Source organism: Leptinotarsa decemlineata, unplaced genomic scaffold (assembly GCF_025532065.1).
Source record: "Leptinotarsa decemlineata unplaced genomic scaffold, Ldec_3_MD MMD2_tig00000505_RagTag_RagTag, whole genome shotgun sequence".
NCBI classification, from domain to species: Eukaryota; Metazoa; Arthropoda; class Insecta; order Coleoptera; family Chrysomelidae; genus Leptinotarsa; species Leptinotarsa decemlineata.
In genome coordinates this window covers 19,313,740-19,335,845 of record NW_027412549.1, presented here as the reverse complement: position 1 = coordinate 19,335,845, position 22,106 = coordinate 19,313,740, and the positions used below count along the sequence as shown (strand labels likewise).

Here is a 22,106-nt window from a genome sequence, read left to right as displayed (position 1 = left end):
TTGAATTTCCTGTTGTACGCGCGGTAGCTTCTGATTGGTCGACTCAATAACGGTGAAAGTGGAGGAGTGGAGGTGGTCTGGAGTGGGCTTTGGAGGCTAAGGCTCAGTTCACACATAATGGACGTCTGACAGAGACGAGGCGCTGACCTTTGTCCCTTCCGTGTGAAGTGGGCCTTAGGTCCAAAAAGATCCAGAACGAACCTGCTCAAATTTGCACGTGTTTTTCCATAAGGAGTGTCATAGAACTCTTGCAGTTATATTACTATATTTTCAATGCATAGCTCGCAAATAACAATCTCATTTTTATTCTCGGTACTAATACTCTGGTCAACAAGTGCCTCCGAAAAATATGAATGAGCTTGTCATTCGATTCGGAGCAAAGTGTAGATGATTTAAAAAAAAAATCAGGTATCGCTCGCAGAAATTGCAAAAGTTATAAAGAATTAACTGTAAAAAATGGCGTTTGATTTTTTGAGAATATCTCAAATGCTATTTGACATTTTACAAATTTGAAAAAAGGCTCAAAAAGCGGGGGAAATTCCCCAAGAAAGTTCTACCTCCCAAAACTGTGAGAGTAATTTTCTTTCAGTTATCAAAGAGCAAGATAAATTTTGATTTGAAATAAAAGTGTTCCTTGATATTTCAAATTCCAAGTTAATCTTGTCGGGTTAAATTTTGAATGATTCGTCCAAATTACTTAGTGTAACAGATAAAGTTTATCTATATTTATTACCTGAAACGACAATTGTATCAATTTTCATAAGAACTTGGCAGATTTTCTAAAATGTGCATTGTAAAAAAAGTATCCAATTCAATTGTATCTACTGTTCAGTATTTTGCATATAGGGCAGACACATAAGAACATATAATAATAATCGTCTTTATTGTTTCCCAGCTGTAGTTACAATACAAATATATAAATAAATTACAGAGCTAGTTGCTGACACAAACAAAAGGCGAAGTTCAACTCAGTTTGCACAAGTGCTACTGAGTTGTTCTCCCACTCAACCTCAAAAAGATTCTACCTAAGCTAAAACAAAAAGAAAGTAATACATAAAAAAATTGTGATTGTTCAAATATCTATTAGAATGCTGGAGAAGACATTCAGAACAATTTAAGATAAACAATCTTACGGTACATTATTTGCATGTAACTCCAACGGTATAGGCATCGCACGCCAAGGTAGCTCTCAGGGAGAAAAAATTTTTCCGACTTACTCAATACCTATCGTTATATATTATGACCAAAATTACACAGGATTATAATCTATATGTTATTCTGATGTATAAGCTGCATTTATGTAAAGTTTCATGTAAATCCGTTCAGACGTTTAGGTGTGAACGAGCCACAAACATACATACACACATTTACCCATCTTCACAAACTTAACATTTATATTATCAGTAAAGATATATGATAATAAGGTACAACCATTTAACTCGCTATCGTCTTGCCTATACCATTAAAAATTCGTTGTAGATTGGGAGTTGGAGGTGTGTAACATAGGTCTGTTGAAGTTCCAAACCACTTTTCAAGTAAGTAGCATGAATCACCTTATTTAATTTTTTGTAATTTCATAGAGTTAATTTTTTTCAATGTGGGTATGATATTCTTGTAGTTCTAGTGTCGTTGTCGACAAAATGTTGCCATGTCATACATCTATCTAAAAAACAATTGAACTGGAACGAAAGTGAAAATTTATTTTTTGAGCTAGATCGAACGAAAATAAAATAAGGCTATTTTTATAACAGAAGATAATACGAAAATAAAATTATAGTAATAGGCTTGTTTCATGCTATGGAAAATGATACTGGTTTGCTTACAGACTGTCGAGTTAGGGGTATTTTATACTTACCAAGCCTAATCGGTCACATGATCTCTTTATATTTGCAGAAAAAAAAACAATTCGAAAAGCAAGAATTTAAATTGGCCGCGTGCCTGTTGACCAATAAAATTGTTAGTGTCTAGAGCGGAGTTGCGAAGTGTATTGGTTTTTAATATCAAATCACAGATCTGATGATCCAATTTGACAGACGCCATTTTTGTTGTTATTGTTGTCAACTCGATGTGAAAACAACTGTTACAATTATCTAATAAAGAACGCTGTTTTTGTGAAAGGTAGGTCTCAGCGGGGGCCTATTTTGCTGCATATTAAGTGTCATTAGTTTACATTCCAAACAATATTTTTTCAGGTTATTTTTGGATTGAAATTTACCATTACTACCTTGGCCGAGCTCAAATCAAAATTTTCCATCCTTCGAATAAATAAAAAGTGTGAAATGAAAGTCATATAAATAAAAGGGACCTACTAAATATACCACTTATTGATATACAATTTTTCATTCTTCATTTCTGTTCCAAAGTATTGCAAATTTTTCAAGTGAAATTATCGATCATTTAAAAATCGACTCTTGGTAAGTTTTTGGAGTCAGCTTTAACAAAACTAGACTCAACATTTTGAAATTATTTTAACAAAAATACGAAGTTATGTGTGGTAACCATTGACATTAGAAAGAGAACATTGTCGCATACACTACAGAGGGCGCTGGCTGACAATATAGCTCATATACCAGTAACGTTGTATTTCTTATTTTTGGTGGGTGGCATGAGTACAAAATTGATTTATTTTATCAGGGATCATGAACATTCGAAAACCATTTGAAAATTCAGCTCGTTAAGTTCTATATAAAATCATATTTATATATAACTTGTACTAAATCAATTTTCAAGGCAAATATTATTATCCATTTTTATATTTGATTCGAGGATTCGAGAGATCTTATTATTGTATATTTATTTGTTTCCGGGTTTCATTCCTAACAAAAATTAATGAATAATTACAGGAAATTCTAATTGATCGTTCATTTTCTCAGGAAAATGGAGAACCCATATCACAATTTATTGATTTATTCCGCATTAAAAATGTATCTGTACCTAATCATAAATTAGGTGAATATTTTGTGATCTTTCGACTTTGTGTACTGATTTTAGATATGTACATTTTATTCCATGTGGAAATTTTTCATTAATTGAAACGTTAACGGGTTAATATACACTTCCATAATTAAATTGATAATTATAGGCTTCGTGAATTTTACGATTTGGCAATGTAGATTATTTCTATTGTTCCTATTGGTCAATCAAACAAGAAGCGGGAATAGGGGCATGACGTCACCACCCTACCACATTCGATTTTTAATAATTAATTACGGGAAAACTACGGTACTTAGAGAGCTGAAAAAAAGTGCACTGTTTTTCAATTTGAAATTTCTATCAAGTGAACTATAAACTAAAAATCATGAAACAAACCCATTAACAAGCTGAAATAAAAACTGTTCCTTAGAATTTACATAATTGAACTTCCAAATTTCATCATTTGAACGCAAGAAAGTTCTCAAATAATTTGTGTTGAATGCGATTTGAATTCTGATATTTGACTGAGAGTTCTAGAAATATTTGTATTGAATGCGGAAGTTGAAATTTCAGATTTCTTGAAGATAAACGTCACCGAATGAATCTGTTCACATTTCATGACTTAGATTAAATTATTAACATCGAAAAAAAATGGTACCATTTCCAGTTTCCTCAACAACAACATATTTAGTAACATTGTGTTATTATATTCAATGACACAGAAACAGAACTCTAAACTATTCATATTCAGTAAATTGTACAATTACATATTTCCAATAATTATGCATAATATTAAAGTTCATAATGAGACATTAGTTTGAAAACGAAAATTGACTCTACGAAAACAAACATAATGAACACACAATAGAGAGTTCGGAAAATATGATAGAAATAACTGATACTTGATGAAAATCCAGTGTAACGTATCAAAAAAACACACTTTGATGTGAGATTTTCACTGGAAAGTTGACAAAACCGCCACACGTGTTTCGCTATACAATAGCAAATTTCATGTCATAATACCCTATTTCTCCCTTTTGTTTATCATATCTGTCTCTCTTTCTGTTTCGTTGGCCGTTGCTTCCGGCCACTATTCTTGTTTCCTTCTTCTTTTTTTCCTCTTGGTGGTTTTATTTTCTGCCACTTTTTTGCCTTTTTTTTGTATGGTGGGGTATATAAGTGGTTTCACATATAGAATTTTTGGCATAAGGTGATAGGCATAATCTGGATAGGATATGATTTTTTAAAGAAGGATAGGGATACCGTTTCCATTTTCTATGAACCAATTTTGAACTATGTCATATGTTCGTTTGATTTCATTTGTTCGGCCATTTGTCCAGCTTCAGGTTAGAGAAAGAAGAAGCTTAACAAAAACAGTTCATCATCTTTTTGAAAGATATTTGTCTGGGACTTCTGATTGATAATAAATTGAAGTTTGGTAACCATATTACAAAACTAAGCAATCGATTAGCTTCAGGTTGCTTTGCGGTTCGTCTCGTTGCTAATGAGTTGAATTTGGGTATAGCGAATAACGTATACTACGCACTAATAGAATCTCATCTTCGTAATTGAATCTGCTTCTAGGGCGCTTGTGCTCAGTATTTATTTCAAAGAGTATTCTCTCTCCAAAAAAGGTCAATTAGATACCTATGTAGTTCTGATTACCGTGAATCCTGTCGTCCCTTGTTTATGCAACATGGAGTTCTGACATTGGTTTGTATCTACATTTTGGAAATGGCTTGCCTCATGCACAAGAAATACCAAGATATAATTACTTCTGAGTCAACCTATAACACTCGCTCCTCTCACTTGATCTCGCTTCCATATCCCTCCTCAACCTTAACTCGCAACTCTCTAATTTTTGAGGGGAAGAAAATCTTCAATCACCTTTCCCTAACCTTGCGTGTCATCAAAAGCGAAGTCAAGTTCAGAAAATCTGTAAAAACGCTCATAGTTGGGAGGGCCTACTAGACCCTTCAGGGTTCTTTTTGCTGAGATCTCTATCTTTGGAGGCCGTCATATAACGTATGCCTATTTCTTCATATATTTAGAGGTAGTCCTTGTAATTTCATGTACAAAATGTAAAAATTTTTTCTTTTTGTTTTTCCGGCATGTTACTTTATTCATTTAATTGGCACATCGTAGTTTTGTTGTTCAATGTTATTTGGCTTAGTGGTGTAAATCTTGTTGCTTTTGTATATGTAATTATGTCCGCTTATTGTAAGTTTGAATTTATGTGTATTTATGATTTCCTTGCTAACTGTATATTTGCGATATTATCATGGTGACTGTATGCATTCTCATGAGAATTGTTATTCTTGGACAATAAAGTATATTTTGATTGATTGATTGATCCCCTGAAGCTCAAAACCGAATCAATGATTATAATTTCAGATTGATAGATAAGGAGAACTGTTTACTAAAAAAAACTAGTTATTTGACTCTCGAATGATTTCACCACAAAATTCAAAAGTTTGATAGATTATATAAACAAGCTATTTTTTTTTTATTTCAATAAACCGTATCAACCCTTTGGGTCATTAGCGGTGGAGTTGATAAATAACATTTATAACTGCCTAATTGAATCTAAAGTATGTAAAAATGGAATGATTTTGTTACTATTACTATAGTCTAACATTTCTTTCAAGTTAGGGGATATGTTGAATGTGTCTCTCTCAGTTTGGAATAGAGGGCATTGCACTATAATATGTTTCACAGTTGAACTTCACAAATAAATATCACAAGTTGGTTTATTTTGTCCAGGCTACTGGAAAATAAGATCTCTTTAAAATTCTTGTGAATTAATATCGATGAGTGTCTGAAATTCGAGGAGCATATAACAATATAAATAAGAAACTTTCTTCCAAGTCCTTTGCAGTTGGAATAGTATCAAAAGAACTAGGATATCACGCAGCAAAAAATGTTCATTATGTCCTCATAGACCTAAGGTATGGCATAGCATTTTGGATGTGTATGCAGTAAACAGCTTTTCACACTGTTTTCATATTACAAAAAAGTGCGGTACGGTATCTCTGTTGAGCAGAGTGAAATAATCCATGCAAGCCACTGTTTATAATGAATGGAATTTTGACTGTGATTTCATTGCTCGTTCTTGAATCAACATGCCTTATACATAGGAACAAAGGTACCTTTACCTCTCAGCCTCACCACAATACTAGACAGGTTTGTTAATTGAAAGTTCGTATCCCAAGTGGCCAAATCAAGAACTCAATTATCTATGATGAAGTGGAAATGTACAAGTTATCTAAAAGTTCAACAGAATCTCTCACGCTACTATATTTTAGGATACAAGCAATTTTGGTCAAAAAGACTTACTATAAATTAGATAATTTTTTTGAGGAGATCATTATGACTGTCATAATTATTCTTCAACCTTGTTTCCATGGATCTTATGGTGGTTCCGATGTATACTTTCCCACAAGTGCAACTTTATAGTACACACCCACCCAGCTGTCAGGAAAAGTTCAATCGTCTTTTTCAGGTTTTTTCACATCGAATTGGTGAGTTCATTTCATCACTTCAATAGCGTAGTAGTAGTGGTTGTCTTTATATTTTATTTTAAAAACTATAGTGACAATTTCACGACCCACAGCTATGCTGAAACCTTGATATTCTGAATATAACAGCGACAATGGGGAATGTTCCTCAATTTGGGTTATTACAGCAAATGCAAGTTTGAACAAAATAAAGTTGAGTTTAATTTATGAGTTTTTCAAATTGACTTCGAAAAGTATTCAAATTGATGTTTAAAATGATGGGTTTTAATTTTTAAAGGGATTTGTTTCTAATTCAGATATTGGCAACAGCGCCTATATCAAGTTGAAATAATTTATACGTTCCTAGATATTCTACTTTTAAAAAAAGGAAAATTATAGGCAAAATATAAATTATAGTTCAATACCACCTCCACAAGCCACATAAACAACAGTTGTTTTGTTATTAATTTATATAGAGGAAGATACGTTAGGTGCACAAAATGACATATCACAGAATGTCTCGGAACTCGGAACATAAGTAAACAGAATAGCACGCCTCTAAAATATGTCATCTTTCTTTGTCTCATACAGGTAACAGATTAATTGTCCTTTATTAACTATAACCGATGTTGCCAAATGGTGAAATAGAAAGGAATCTCTTTAAATGTTGAATGCATTATTTCATTCCTCTTTTTTAAGTATTTATATAATTTTTTTAAAGAAAAAGGTTGAAATGATAAGTTGAAAATGCGTTGTTTTAGAGCTCTTTTATGAAAACTACTTGATTTTCGTCAGGAGGAACATTCCCCATTAGAATCGACATAATTATATCAAATATTGAACTGGAAATGATTGTTCTTGGGAAATTGCCCCATTGATACTGATATTTTTGATTTTGGTCACGATTGCGATCGTGATTCTGAGGATCCTCAGGGGATTCTTTAATATTATTGATAAAACTTCACAATGACCAACTCCGACATTGTATTATCTTGAATTCAAACTATCGTTTTCAGGTTAGCCATGGACCCTTCCCTCAGCATGACAGATCCGTGTCCGAATAATCTGCAAGGTGTTTCTGGGCAGCTCTTCCTTACACTTTTGAATACTCTCTTGGCATCAAAGTGTCCACTTGGATCATCAGAGCCTTATCAAGAGAATTATGCACCCAAACTAACGGATGGAGAAGAGTTCGACTTTATCGTTATAGGATCTGGTTCAGCGGGATCTGTAGTCGCCAACAAATTGAGCGAAAATGAAAACTGGAAGGTATTGGTCCTGGAAGCTGGAGGATATCCTTCGGCCACTAGCGATGTAAGTTTTAAAAATTATATATGGCAAAAAGCTGTCTTTTTCTTCTGACGTACTCTATAATGAATCTCAATTTTTTACAATTTTTGGAATATTTTTCTATTTTTGCGTTTGGTGACGCATGTTTTACTTTTGGTAGTATTTAAAAAAATATATATCGTAAAAATTAATTTGTTTGAAACAAATTGTTAATTAAATTAATAAAGAAAATATAAATTGAAAAAAGTTATTTTTCAGAATATCAAAGAGAAATAGAAATTATGATTTGAAAAAAAAATGTTTCTTTATATTCATATTTGGTAGTAAAAAAATTGTAAATCAACAAATGCGTTTTTAAGCAATAACAATTTTTTTTAAGAAACGATTTTGTTTCAAAAACATAATGTTCATCGTATTTCTCAGTTCGGACTTCCATTGTCTAATATACATTGTCAACCACCTTCAAACAAACGTATGATATTCATTACTGATAAAAATCCCTCCAAAAAAATTTCAAATATCTCATGAACAATAAATTTGTTAATAACAATTTTTGAACAAATATAGCTAAAAATTATGAAAACTCATTTTTATGTTACTTTAAATAATAAGAATACGAATGAATTTGAATATTGAAAAAAACGTTTTTTCATTGCTCTAATTGAATTTACTTTTTAACGTCTTTGATTATTGATTCCGTGTTAGGAATCACACGTTAAAAGGTAAGACCTCGTTAATCCTTAGCTCGCACAAGTTTCGACTTCTGAGGGTTGTCGTTCGTAGGGGTGCGACAGCTGGTTAACGGAAAAACAGATTTTAAACAGATTTTAAACAGAACAGATAACAAAGTGGAAAATCTTTTTTTTATTTTTTCAACAGGAAAGCTTTCAAGAAAAGCTCCAAGAAGTGAAAAAAATTTGAGCTTTTCAGGTTAAAATTTATTAGGGTTTTTATGTAAATTTCAAACTCGTGAAAATTAGTTAGTTAATTACAGTACCTACAGCGTGACTCACGGTCGATGGTAGGTTAGACGTTTCTGGAAAACGCAAAGCATGATTTTTCTGAAAATTTAACCTCTCACATTTCCTTACCTGTTCTATCGATCTTAAATATTTTCAGCATTGCGGCGTTGCCACTTCCATCAAAAAGTCCTAGCAACTTCATTTTTTTAAATGGAACACCCCGTATATTAATACATTTTTGGAATCGCTCTGATATTTTGATACTTTTTTGTCGATAATGTCCTATACCTATCTCTATCTGTTTTCGAGATAAAAAATAAATTGTGCTAAATATGGTCCAAAACATAGCCTTAATTGAAATTGAGTACATCAGTACTCTCAATTCATGAAAAGTTGATATTTTGATGATAATTTGGACAAACTCGAAATATTCAAATAACACCAAGAAATCGACTCCATATCATACAGGGTGTGCTAAAATTACTATTATTTCCATTGTGCATAAAAGTAGTCAAAAGTTCATTTTTTCAAACGAAACCCCCTGTATATTACTCGATGAATTGAAAGATGGTGAAAAATGCTTCAAGATGATATATTATGTTCCTATACCTAAATCGTCAAGTTTTCTCAATTAAGTCGCTTCTTCTAGAAACATTATTTTTTTTTTTCAGAATTTGGATTTAGGTAGCAGTGGAATTATCAAGCTTATAGCAGTTCGGTTACTTTTATAAGTGATTTACAAAGAGTTATGTAAGAGTAATCTTACAAACTTCCTCTCGTTCATTGGTGTTAATTCAGGATACATTTGGTTGAATTTTCTACAAGTTCTGGCAATGATTTGATCACACTGTCCGTGTATAATAAATAATTTCATAAGAACTTCGTTTGAATAATCAATATTTGCATTCATTTTTGGCGATTTCTTGAAACACCGTCAATAACCATTTATCAATTGAAAATCTCTTTGATAGAAACACTTCAATTAGAACACCTACCAAAAAAATCATTTAGAAAAGTTCACACATGCAGTTCGTGCTATTGTTAATATTAAATCCCTGTGAAGTTACTGACGATGACGAAGTAGTATTCAGTCCAACTGTAGAAAGTCCTTTATGACTAACCAATAATCTTCTTTAAAATAACGTGAGTTGGCGTATGTAGTTGTAACATATGCCTTGTAATCCAAAAATCGTGTGTTCAAATCCCATGGACCCTATAATTTTTTTTATTATCAGCAGTAACAAAAAATGTATCATACAAAAAAATTTGTATGATACATTTGTTGATTTTATTTTGCTCGTGAGTTTGCTCCACTTGCTGACGCTCGTTTTGCAATAATCCCCACTCACAAAATAAAATGCCACTCTCAACACTTGTAGGTAAAACGTGAATAACTATTTTTCCACAAAAACGGCTTTATTAAGAAAACTTGACGATTTAGGTATAGGGACATGTATATCATCTTGAAGCATTTTTCACCGTCTTTCAATTTATTGGGTAATATACAGGGGGTTTCATTTGAAAAAATGAACTTTCGACTACTTTTATGCACAATGGAAATAATAGTAATTTTAGCGCGCCCTGTATGATATGGAGTCGATTTCTTGGTGTTATTTGAATATTTCGAGTTTGTCCAAACTATCATCAAAATATCAACTTTTCATGAATTGAGAGTACTGATGTACTTAATTTCAATTAAGGCTATGTTTTGGGCCATATTTAGCACAATTTATTTTTTATCTCGAAAACAGATAGAGATAGGTATAGGACATTATTAACAAAAAAGTATTGAAATACTAGAGCGATTCCAAAAATGTATTATTATACGGGGTGTTCCATTTTAAAAAATATAATTGCTAGGACTTTTTGATAGAAGTGGCAACGCCGCAATGCTGAAAATATTTTAGATCGATAGAACAGGTAAGGAAATGTGGGAGGTGAAATTTTCAGAAAAATCATGCTTTGCGTTTTCTAGAAACGTCTAACCTACCATCGACCGTGAGTCACGATGTATATCTAATAAAATAATCACGGGAAAATTTTTTTTCCATCGACTTTCGTTTATTCGAGTGTTTAGAAGGTATGTGAATTTTTTTTCTTAATAATGATATTCAATGGGTTAAAATAATTTTTATTGTTCAAAGGTACGTATCGGTCAGAGCGTGCGGGACACGCCCGCTTTTAGCGCTATTTTTGCCTCTAAATAAAAAATATAAATACTGCTGATAGAGGTCCGGGAGGTGGGATTTTTTTAGCAAATTTCCTCCTCTTTAAAGATATTTTTTTAAATTTTGGATATCTTCAATATTCTCCCAGATATTTGCAAAAAACGAAACCCTCCTTTTTTACTAAATTGTTTATAAATTTTGCAGTTTCTTCAAGTCCCTCTTGAAATTTTTCAAAAAGTGCTAGAGGTCATTCCGAATCGAATGAGCTCTGAATCAAAATTTTCGGTGCTGTTGGACAGAAGTTCCAAAAAAAGGATCTTGTGACCCAGACTATATGGGCACGTTTTGCTGATAACTAGCCTAGCTCATCCAAATGTATCCAATGAATCTGATATAATTTCTTTTCAGATTCCCGGACTTCTGTTTAGCCTTCAGGAAACTGTCGAAGATTGGCAGTATGCTACTGAACCCTCAGAAAAAGCTTGTCTTGCAATGAAGGACGGTAAAAGCAAGTGGGCTCGAGGAAAGGTCCTCGGTGGTACCAGTTCTTTGAATTCCATGTTGTACGTCAGAGGAAACAAGAGAGATTACGATGAATGGGCCACCATGGGAAATGTGGGATGGGAATGGGAAAACGTTTTTCAACACTTCAAGAGTTTAGAAAAACTGGAATCTGAAGATATGAATGCCAGTGAAATGTATGGTAGAAATGGATATATGCCACTTACTCGCTATGATTCAGGTAAGACTAATATAATAATAATAATTAATATTAGTATAATTAGTTTTTCTAGGTTTTTACACTGTATGGATTTACTTTTGTAATATTTAGTTCCTCAAGCAAGACTATAATTGATTGGAAATTTTGAAACGGTATTGTAGTCAAATGATAGAAATGATTTTGATTATGATTATATATTATTCAGATCTTGAAGAATCTATGTAAATGTTTCTGGTTCTTCTTGTGCAGCAAATGTTTAAGGTAGTTCCAAATTTTAAATATCTGGAAATACAGTGAAGAAAGTTCAACATTGAGATTAAGAAACTCAATGTGACATGTGTTTCAATTGAGAAAACTCGGTCACGTGAATATTTCTTGACATTTAAAGTATTATCTTTGTCATTCAATATCTTAGTAATCCAAACCTTTTACAAAAATATCTAGAATGAAGATAAGAAGGAAACATGATAAGAAGGACATGTCGTTTATTGATTCAATCTGTAACCGATGCAATTGTTCATTTAAAAATAATTTGGTTTTTCATCTATTGAATTATTGTCTTGCCGTTTACTCCAATTTTCATATTCATAACTAATTATTCATTATTATTCGGCTATATTTATGATAATTTTTGGCGTCAAACTGAATTATAACTAATAGAGATACAGTTTCAGAAGAAGAGAATTTTCTTCAGAAATATTCCCCTTTTCAAGTTTATTTTTTATTTCTCAATTCTTAGTTTTCGAAATATTCGCAAAAACCTTAATCTCTTTTTTTACATCTTGAATTGTGTATAACTTTTGCAATTTTTCACAATTTACAATTTGTCTATGATTTAAGAATAATGACATCTGTGTAGGTGTCATTATTCATTAACATCTGTTAATTCCATGGATGTCAGTTTTATTGCTATCGACAAGAAGCGTTTCATTGCTGTGAAACTCTGTTTTTGTAGCATACCGGTCAATTATAATAATAATAATAAATGGTCTTTATTTTTATCTTGGTGGAGTTTATTAGCTTAGACTATTCTACCACTCAACCAATTGGGGTGACATTGCTCAATTTTAAAATTTAAGTTAATAATTTTCACATAACCCATTTTTTGATATCCTAGATGAAATTTGTAGCTTTTGAAGGTGGTTTGTAGAAGTTATTCATGAAGTTATTTTATTTTTTATCATTTCCCGTCTTAAATAAAAAAATAAAATATGGGTGGGCACAGTAACCTCGTGAAGTGGGGTACTTTGCACACCAGATGTTTTTTTTTGTATAACAAAACCTATAGGTGAAAGATGGGCAAAGCCACTTCCTCAGGGTGTTACAAGAGCCACAGTAAAGACAAAAATTTCTCGAAAAATCGAATTTTATTATCAAAATATAAATAACAATGCAAATCTTGGACAAATAATGCTTGAAAGTTTTGCAAAATGGGAACAAAAAGGATTAATTATGAAAATGAAGAACAGTTCATTAAGAATAAGTGCCAAAATGAAGTTTATGAGAAAGTAAAAGAACTAAAATTACAATGTAACACTTTAAATAAAAGGTGGGCAAAGTGACCCCAACTTTCACTCGAATAACAATCAACATGTTGAGTGCAGAAACGAAATTGCAAGTGGATTGAATTCTTCATTACATTTACTAATAATAATAATAAGTGATAAAACTCACCTTGTTTTCGTAGAAGCCGTGTATATGAAATTTTGAAGAGCTCAAATTTTTATGGATAATAATAATAATAATCTTTATTAATTGAATAGAACTGGCCGATACTTGATGAAAATCCATATTTAAAAAACTAATCAATAGAGTTCATTCTATGTTAAATGTTATGCTTGAAGAAGCTATTGTATAGCGAAACACGTGTCGCAGTTTTTGTAAAACCATTATAGTGAAAATCATAGAATAAACTCTATTGATTAGGTTTTTTTTTATAATCTTTATTGAAATAGGAAACCTAATATACATATCTACGAGTGTAATAATAACACTAGCACAATGAAATGTAAAAAAAAATGCATATAAAATTTTTAAATTTAAACAATTTGAGATTTAAACTAGCATGTAGTCAGACAGTGAATATTACATATAAATATTTCAGTATCATATGTTGAGTAACATTTAAATAGATAATGAAATATAGGTACATATATACATTAAATTATTATTAAAACAGTGATATTTGGTTTCATTACAGATACAAATACCCCAGTGAACAATTGAAAACAATTAAAAACAATAAATGAAAAAACTATGAATGATAGCCAATAATGTCCCAAATAATTCCACATAACTATACAATTTGTATTCTATTACTTTTATTAAAATTCTTCGAGTGCTCTTTTGAAATCTTTTAAAATGGATATTTTTTTTTATTTCTTCAGGTAATTCATTGAACTCGTGGAAGCCCTTAAAAATTAACGAATTCATGGTACTTCCGAATGCCGGTCTGTTTATATGTATATTATTGGAATTTCTTGTATTATAATTATGAATGTTTTTATTGAATTTGATGTAATCTTTAAAATATTTCGGTGCCATTCCATTTACAATTTTGTATACTAGAGTCATTGTAAAATAGTAGAGTCTACTTTCAACTGATAACCAATTCAAACAATCAAGCATACTTTTTATAAGAGTACGGCGATTTGTTTTCAAGATTACTCTCATCCCCCGATTTTGTAGTTTTTGTAGCATATTTAATTTATAGAGGTTAAATAAAAATAATAGTGAGACACAATAATCAAAGTGTGGTTGAATAATGGTATTGTAAACTGTTACTTTGGACTGCATTGACAAATTTTGTGCTATTCTACTGAAAAAATATAGTTTTTTCGATATTTTCTTATGTATATATTCAAAGTGATTGTCAAAATTTAAAAAATTTTCCAGTTGAAAACCAAGGTATTTGGTTTTCAACTGGTTTTCGTTATTGACATTGAGGTATATACCGTTGATATTTAGAGAACTGTATTTATATTTCGTAGTGAATATCATTGCTTTTGTTTTTGTTACGTTTAACTTCAATTTGTTAGTGCATAAATCCTCATTTACCGCTACTAAAATCTTATCCATTTTATAGCTCTATCTAAATTCATATCGCTACACATAAGCAACGTATCTTCAGCAAATAGGTTTATGAACTCAGATTCAATAAAAAGTTCAATATCGTTCAAATATAAAACAAAAAGAAGTGAGCCCAGAACGCTACCTTGGGGAACACCTACATCAATGTCTATTGTTTGTTTCTATTTTTTGAATAATCACTGAACCATTCTAACACCTTTCCATCAATCCCATACTGAGCCAATTTCAACAACATAATTTCTCTATCAATTGTCTCAAAAGCTCTTTTTAAGTCTAAAAATACAGCAATAACATATTTCTGGTTATCCAAGTTAGTTTTAATATTACATATTGTGAGCTGTAATGCTGTTTCACATAAGAAGTTTTTACGGAAACCCGATTGATTATCTATCAAAATTGAATTTTTAGTGACGTGATGTAATAACTGATCATATACAGCAACTTCCAGAATTTTTTCAATTGGGGGCAAAGTATTAATGGGTCGAAATTCACTGGCTTTATTTGGTGTTTGCTATTTTTGGAATATGAATAATAGTACTGCTTTTCAATTTATATGGTATTTTTCCTGTATATAGAGATGTATTAATTGAGTTTAGAATAATATGATCGATGGTTTCGAAGATCTCTTTGATCATTTTACAGATCAGCGTTTCATATATGAAGAATTTATTGTCTAGGTTACTAACTATTTTCCGCAAATCTATCATAGAGAGCATTTCGAAGTTTTCGAATTTACAATTTAAATTATTGTTCACATTGTGCCAACTTTCAGTGATGCTAATACTTTGTATAATATCATTAATACTATGAACAAAATAATTAAAACCGCACGCTATTTCTATGTTACTCGTTAATAGTCGATTATGCTCATTTGATTCAAAATATATGCAATTCGAGAGTTTATGGCTATTACTCTTAACCAGTCGCTTCAAAGTTCTCCACATTTCTTTGGGATTATGTCTATATCTGTCAATATTGTTAAAATAATATATTTCTTTTTTTTGTTTTGAAAGATTGACAACATCATTTCTCGATAGTTTAAAGGTTTCCCATTTATCTTGTTTGTTGTTGTTGCAGCTCGATTTAACAATTTTATATGCTCTCTATCCTTCTTCTTGATTAAATCATATATCTCATAGTCAAACCATGGCAACTTTGATTGGTACTTACATATTTCAATAGTGGCATTTTTATTTATTACACACTTTACAAATGAAACAGTTAATTGGTGATAGCAGTTATCTGGAACTACCTACAAACTATAGAATATCTCGTAGTCACTGAGGAGGTATGTTTCATTGACTGCGGCGCCTCAAACGACCTTCCAGCTACTCACTATGGAGGCGCGAAACTGTTTTTTCAAAACTAGGCAAAGATACCCCAGAGGACAAAGTCACCCCAGTTGACGTAGGCTTCCATTTTTTCCTCATTTCATCGACCTGAAGGAAATAATTGCTATGAAACTCTGTTCAGGTCACCTAGCCTTTTATTTATATTTTCATCTCATCGGTTTTCAGGAAATAATCAAATAAATTTCGTCTATTTCCAAATCTTGGTTCCCAGTTGTTAGAATCGAGGATACATAAATTCAATGATTTTATTTTGATTATTATGTATTGCAGCATACATGAAATACTTTCAAATCATAACATTTTTGATAACTAGTTTCTTCCAGATGAACCGATAGCGAAAACAATAAAAGAGGCCGGACAATTGCTGAACTACCCCAGCCTTCTAGAAGAAAATCCTTTGAATCCGCTGGGATATATGGAAGCTATGAATACTATAGCGGGAGGGGTTCGAGTCAGCTCAGCGAAAGCGTTCTTAGCATCTGTTAAATATAGAAGAAATCTTTTGGTGGCGCTTCAATCGTTTACCAAAAAAATTATCATTGATAAAAAGTCTCGAATCGCAACGGGAGTTGAAGTTGTGATAGAAAACAGAATGTTGAAACTGTATGCAAAAAAAGAAATAATAGTGTCTGCAGGTTCTATAAACTCCCCGCAACTCCTCATGCTCTCAGGTATAGGCCCCAAGCACCACCTAGAAGAGCTAGGTGTCGATGTTATTGAAGATTTGCCTGTGGGAAAGAATCTTCAAGATCATATGATATTTATGGGTTTTACAGTGGAATTGAACAATAATGCACTTAAATTGAAACATTCTCTGCACCAGATTGATGATATTTACAAATATTTCCTGAACAGATCAGGAGACTTAGCACGAATCTCAATAACTAACTTAGTGGGATTTATAAACACAAAAAATGATTCAATATATCCAGACATTCAGTTCCACCACATAATTTATGTGCCTGATGACCGTTACTTGTTACCATTGCTAGGTGAAGCTATGGGTTTCAGGGATGAAGTTACTCAAAGAAAACAGGATTTTAATAAAAAATATCCAACACTAGAATTCATTCCTACTCTTCTCAACCCAAAATCAAATGGTGAGATCTACTTGAGAACCAATGATCCTTTCGAAAAACCTATGATCAGATCAGGATATTTCACTGACATAGGGGATGAAGATATAAATGTGTTGTTAGGTGGAATAAGGTGAGTCGTATATGTCAAACTCGATTTATAATGTATATATTTACGAATCAGATTTCCATTTCTCAACGTTGATTTACCTAATCACACCAAATGCATACATGATCAATTTGAAATCATTGGGTGCCAAATCAGGACTGTTAGGTGGATTACCAGTTCAACGTTTCGGTTGGTGAAATATTGACCTTTAAGGATCTACACATGTTACAGAACCATCGTGCATCAGTAATTCGGATGGAAAATACAATTTTTTTTGATACTACAATCATTTTTAAACGATATTTTATACACATATCTGATTGAGCTGAGACTAAATTCAATTGAAATACAAACTTCATACATTTCTGAAAAAGTTATCATTTCCTAGTTCAATGAAATACGAGAATTCTATTTAATATTAATTGTTTTGAAAATGAAAGAAAAATGATTAGGTGAGGAGTTAGAACTATTCAATACAGTTTATTGTATGATTTTAACTACACAAGGTTTAACGAAAACCGCGACACGTGTTTCGCTATACAATAGTTTTGTCAATCGTAAGAGTTCACGCTTAAGAAAACTATTGTATAGCGAAACACGTGTCGCAGTTTTTGTAAAACCCTTTATAGTACAAAAAAAAAGAAAAAAAAAGAAACAAAATTTATTGCACAACAGATGAATCTATTTACAGGACAATATATAATAATGCGGTGTCAATCATGACATCCTACTGAAAAAACTATATTCTCATGGAATAAGTGGAGTTGTATTTTCACTTTTTGAATCCTACCTGAAAAATCGATTTCAGGCAGTTAGTTTCAATAATAGTACATCGGATTTTAAGGAAATGAATCATGGTGTACCCCAAGGATCTGTCCTGGGGCCACTTTTATTTATTATTTCCGTTAATGAGCTGAGCAACTTCATAACTCCCTTCAAATGTGTTCTTTTCGTCGATGATACGTCATTTATATGTTCAAGTCCAGATAACCACGTTTTATTAGATCGATCTAAACAAGTTGAAGAAAAAGTTGGAACATGGTTTAGAGCCCACAATCTGAAACTAAATGATGACAAGTCTCAGAGGCTACTCGTAATGACCCGTCAGTGTAAACAACAAGACCAGAATTCGAAGCTACTTGGTGTTACTTTAGATTCTAAACTGAATTGGAATGCTCATATAGATCAATTGAAACATGAACTGTCGAGCTTATTATTTCTTCTGCGACATTTCAGGCATATTTCAAACTACGAAACTTAGAGAACAGTTTATTTCTCACTGTTTCAGTCTCATATGGGTTACGCCATTTTATTGTGGGGAAAATCCTCGGCTGCTAATGTTATTTTTATTCAACAAAAAAAGGCAATGAGAATATTAGGTAATCTGGGGTATAGAAATAAGTGTAAACTTTTACTCATCAAACTCAGAATCATGACTCTTTCGTCCCTATACATTTACAATTCACTCCTTGAAATACACAAAACATCGTCCAACCTCTCACTACAACATCATAACACTAGAAACTCTGACAACATCAGTTTTCACATAAAAACCAGTTTTTACTCAATCAATGAGTACTTGGAAGATATTCAAGATGTGACCTTTAGCCTCTGAAAACATACATACTCTAACTTGGAGCGAACGAGATATGTATAAAGTATGGTTAAGGCGGTAACCATCCATTGCCAATTTATTGATTTGACACCAGTTATCTAACAGGTCTAATTGAGACTGGAGATAAGAGCGGCTCTGTAAACTTGTGATAGATGAAAAGATCTTCAAGTCTTCCGCAAAAAGTGAGTTGCCACACGAAACCAGGGGCCCCAGATTGTAGTCTTGTGGCACACCGAATGGTGTTAAGGATGGTGCAGACTCAAATCCATTATAAGAACAACATTGGTTCTCTGATCCAAATAAGAGCGTAGAAGTTGAGTTAGTGAGAAATTTGAACCCATTTGAGCTATTTTCTTTAGTAAAATGGAGTGACTAATTCTGTCAAAGGCTTTTGCAAAATCTGTATATATATATATATATATATATATATATATATATATATATATATATATGATGTGTTGTAACAGATGTGTGTAACAGTTACACCTCTCGAAGCGAAGCAGTAACTCGTCTTGATAATGCCATCTGAGATGATGGCGAAACGTCGACTATCGAATAGTACACAACGGATGAATAGCCGGAAAAACAACACATCATATTCTACCATCCGTGAAAACCTACATTGTAATATATATATATATATATATATATATATATATATATATATAGATAGAGATTTTATCGAGTGTGCATGATATAAATCAAAAATTAAACAATTTGTGGACACAACACTCAAAAAAGGGGGGCAAACCGCGGACACGTGTTTCTGGCTATTGGCCTCATCAGCGCGGTGCAGCCAAGTGTAAAGATGGGAAACACTTGTTTGCTGAAATCAGGAAACAACACAAACGCACGGAGTCAACAACAGTAGCCAACCGCACATTTGTGGTTCCAGTTAGAAGACCTAGAATTCCCAGGCTACATCTAACATGACCACGGAGGCAGCTATAGCTACCTGCGTGACATCCGGGTCCAGGATAAATACAAATAGAGATTTTATCGGTTTGCCCCCCTTTTTTGAGTGTTGTGTCCACAAATTGTTTAATTTTTGATTTATATATATATATATATATATATATATATATATATATATATATATATATATACTTTCACGGGAGGTGTTCAAGTGACTTGGCGCATTTGATTCCCACCAAAAAAAGACCAAGGTTAACTGTATAGTGGTCAGCGGGCAACCTGGTCAAACCATCACAGTGTGAGAAAATCGACCAAATATAAAAACAAACAAAAAAAAAACGGAACAACCTAATATATTTGGCTAGGACTAGGATGACTAGGCAATCTGCATAGCCCAGTACTTTGCGTTCATTATGACACAGAAGGCTTAGTGGCTCGTTGATTGAAAGGACAACAGTGGGGACAAATATTTTCCCAACTGCATAAAAATAATTTCACAAATTAGATTCTGTTGCATAAAGATCGGAAACATATTCATTATCTTCGTGTGAATTATTATTGATCGTTTATATTCTTATTACAGATTCGCTGAAAAAGTCGTTGAATCAGACCCTTTCAAAAAACACGATCCCAAAATTCTGCGAGCCAACCTTCCAGCATGCGACGTTTTTCAATTCCGCTCAGACGAGTACTGGAAATGTGCTTTGAGGCACCTCTCCACGACATTGTATCATCAGGCCGGTACGTGCAAAATGGGTCCCTTAAACGACAATTCCTCGGTGGTCGATAGCAGGTTGAAGGTGCACGGAATAAAAAATTTGAGGGTAGTGGATGGGAGCATAATGCCAAAAATAGTCAGCGGGAATACTCAAGCCCCGATCATGATGATTGGACACAAAGCGGGTGTGATGATTACTGAAGATTGGAGGTCGAAACGTGACGAACTGTGAGATGAAAATATTTGATTTGTTCAGAATGAATATATATATATATATATATATATATATATATATATATATATATATATATATAATAAATATATTTTGAGAACTTATGAAATTTTGGGGTATTTTTTGAAAGAAATTTTGTGGAGGAGTCACTATTTTCTACTGCTTTTCTAGGTATTCAGCTTTCCACAATCTAAAAAATAAAAAGAACTAAATCATTAGAGAAAATGATGAACTGTGACGGCTAAATTGAAGAGTTCACCCCAAAAAGTTACTACCTAATTAAACATCACAGTGTACAAGAACACGTTTAAGGATGCCATTATACAGCCAAAAACGTGTTGCGGTTTTGTTAAAAATTCAGTGTCACTTGATAGAGCGAGAGCTGGCTGCAAAAATACTGGCCGATCAGTTAACAGAATGAAATGTTTTTTAAAAGTTAGTACTTATATCTAGAATGACAAATATCATTGTGTGCCTGGGCGGAACTTGTTCATAAGTTTTATATGTGTTGTCTCTGGAGCTTTTTTCGTACAATAACTGTACCAATGGAGTAACACTTTCAAATTATTTTCAAAAGTTAGTTTTTAAGAAGTAAAATAATTTTTTTTTGTGTGCCTCATTAAATCCCGTTCCCATGCCTTGGCACACCATATTTAAACATTTTTTTTTTATTTATTAGTGTACCTATCGTGTAACAACTTCAAACTAGTACCAAATTAAAGTTTAAACATTTCTTTATTAAAAAAAAATGGGTGCCACGCCTATGCCTGTTACAAATACATGGCACACACCATTTCATGTTGAAAGTCTTATACTTATACTATGCCTACTTTTACTGATATATCATTGATAATTTGTTTATAAATCTTGGAGCATTCCATACAGAAATGGCATTTTTCAAAGCCCTTGGCAAATATATAGACTCCTCAGGAATAATCGATATACTTGTTCAATCTGAGGCTTTAGCGCAGGGTTCCACAAATGGTTTTATCGATGGCAAGCATTTCAACCGTTGTAAACGATTACATCCACTATTTTCAGCAGCACTTCAAAGTTTACATATAAAAGAATTTTTAAGTGATTATGAAGTGGATTATGATATTCTTTTACATGATTTAAAACACATTTCTAATAATCCTGTAGAGAATAATAATCCTTTAAATGTACCTCCATCGTTAGATATCATAATAAATAATTATTTAAGTCATGCCCAGTTATCTTTAAGTGGAGTTCACGGTAAAACTGCTCAGTTTTATATGCAGTACATATATTTTGTAAATATATTTTTTTCACTCTCACGTAGTATTAGGAATAGTGATTTTGAGTTATACGTTCTTAGTTTGTATGAAATGACAAATCTATTTTTTGCTATGAATCAGCCAAACTATGCTAGGTGGACTATTCATTATGTTAGTAACTTATTGAATCTGAAGAGTAATAATTCACCA

General features: G+C 32.3%; 1 protein-coding gene across 1 annotated transcript; it reads left to right on the top strand.

Moving 5' to 3' along the window:
- The first annotated feature begins 1,407 nt into the window (after positions 1 to 1,407).
- LOC111510910 (glucose dehydrogenase [FAD, quinone]-like) lies at positions 1,408 to 20,710 on the top strand. The gene is made up of 5 exons (XM_074174189.1): positions 1,408 to 1,535; positions 7,427 to 7,724; positions 11,239 to 11,572; positions 16,317 to 17,202; positions 20,292 to 20,710. Exons 2-5 carry the CDS (start codon positions 7,434 to 7,436, stop codon positions 20,656 to 20,658), a joined length of 1,878 nt encoding a protein of 625 aa, XP_074030290.1. The 5' UTR covers positions 1,408 to 1,535; positions 7,427 to 7,433; the 3' UTR covers positions 20,659 to 20,710.
- The last annotated feature ends 1,396 nt before the right edge of the window (positions 20,711 to 22,106 follow it).

What these genes read in the sequence shown, in the direction of transcription:
- LOC111510910 (XM_074174189.1), top strand. Translation starts at nt 7,434, where the DNA reads ATGGACCCTTCCCTCAGCATGACAGATCCGTGTCCGAATAATCTGCAA. An exon ending in ATCCTTCGGCCACTAGCGAT is followed by an intron (nt 7,725 to 11,238) that starts GTAAGTTTTAAA and finishes ATTTCTTTTCAG; the next exon opens with ATTCCCGGACTTCTGTTTAG. An exon ending in GTGTTGTTAGGTGGAATAAG is followed by an intron (nt 17,203 to 20,291) that starts GTGAGTCGTATA and finishes TTCTTATTACAG; the next exon opens with ATTCGCTGAAAAAGTCGTTG.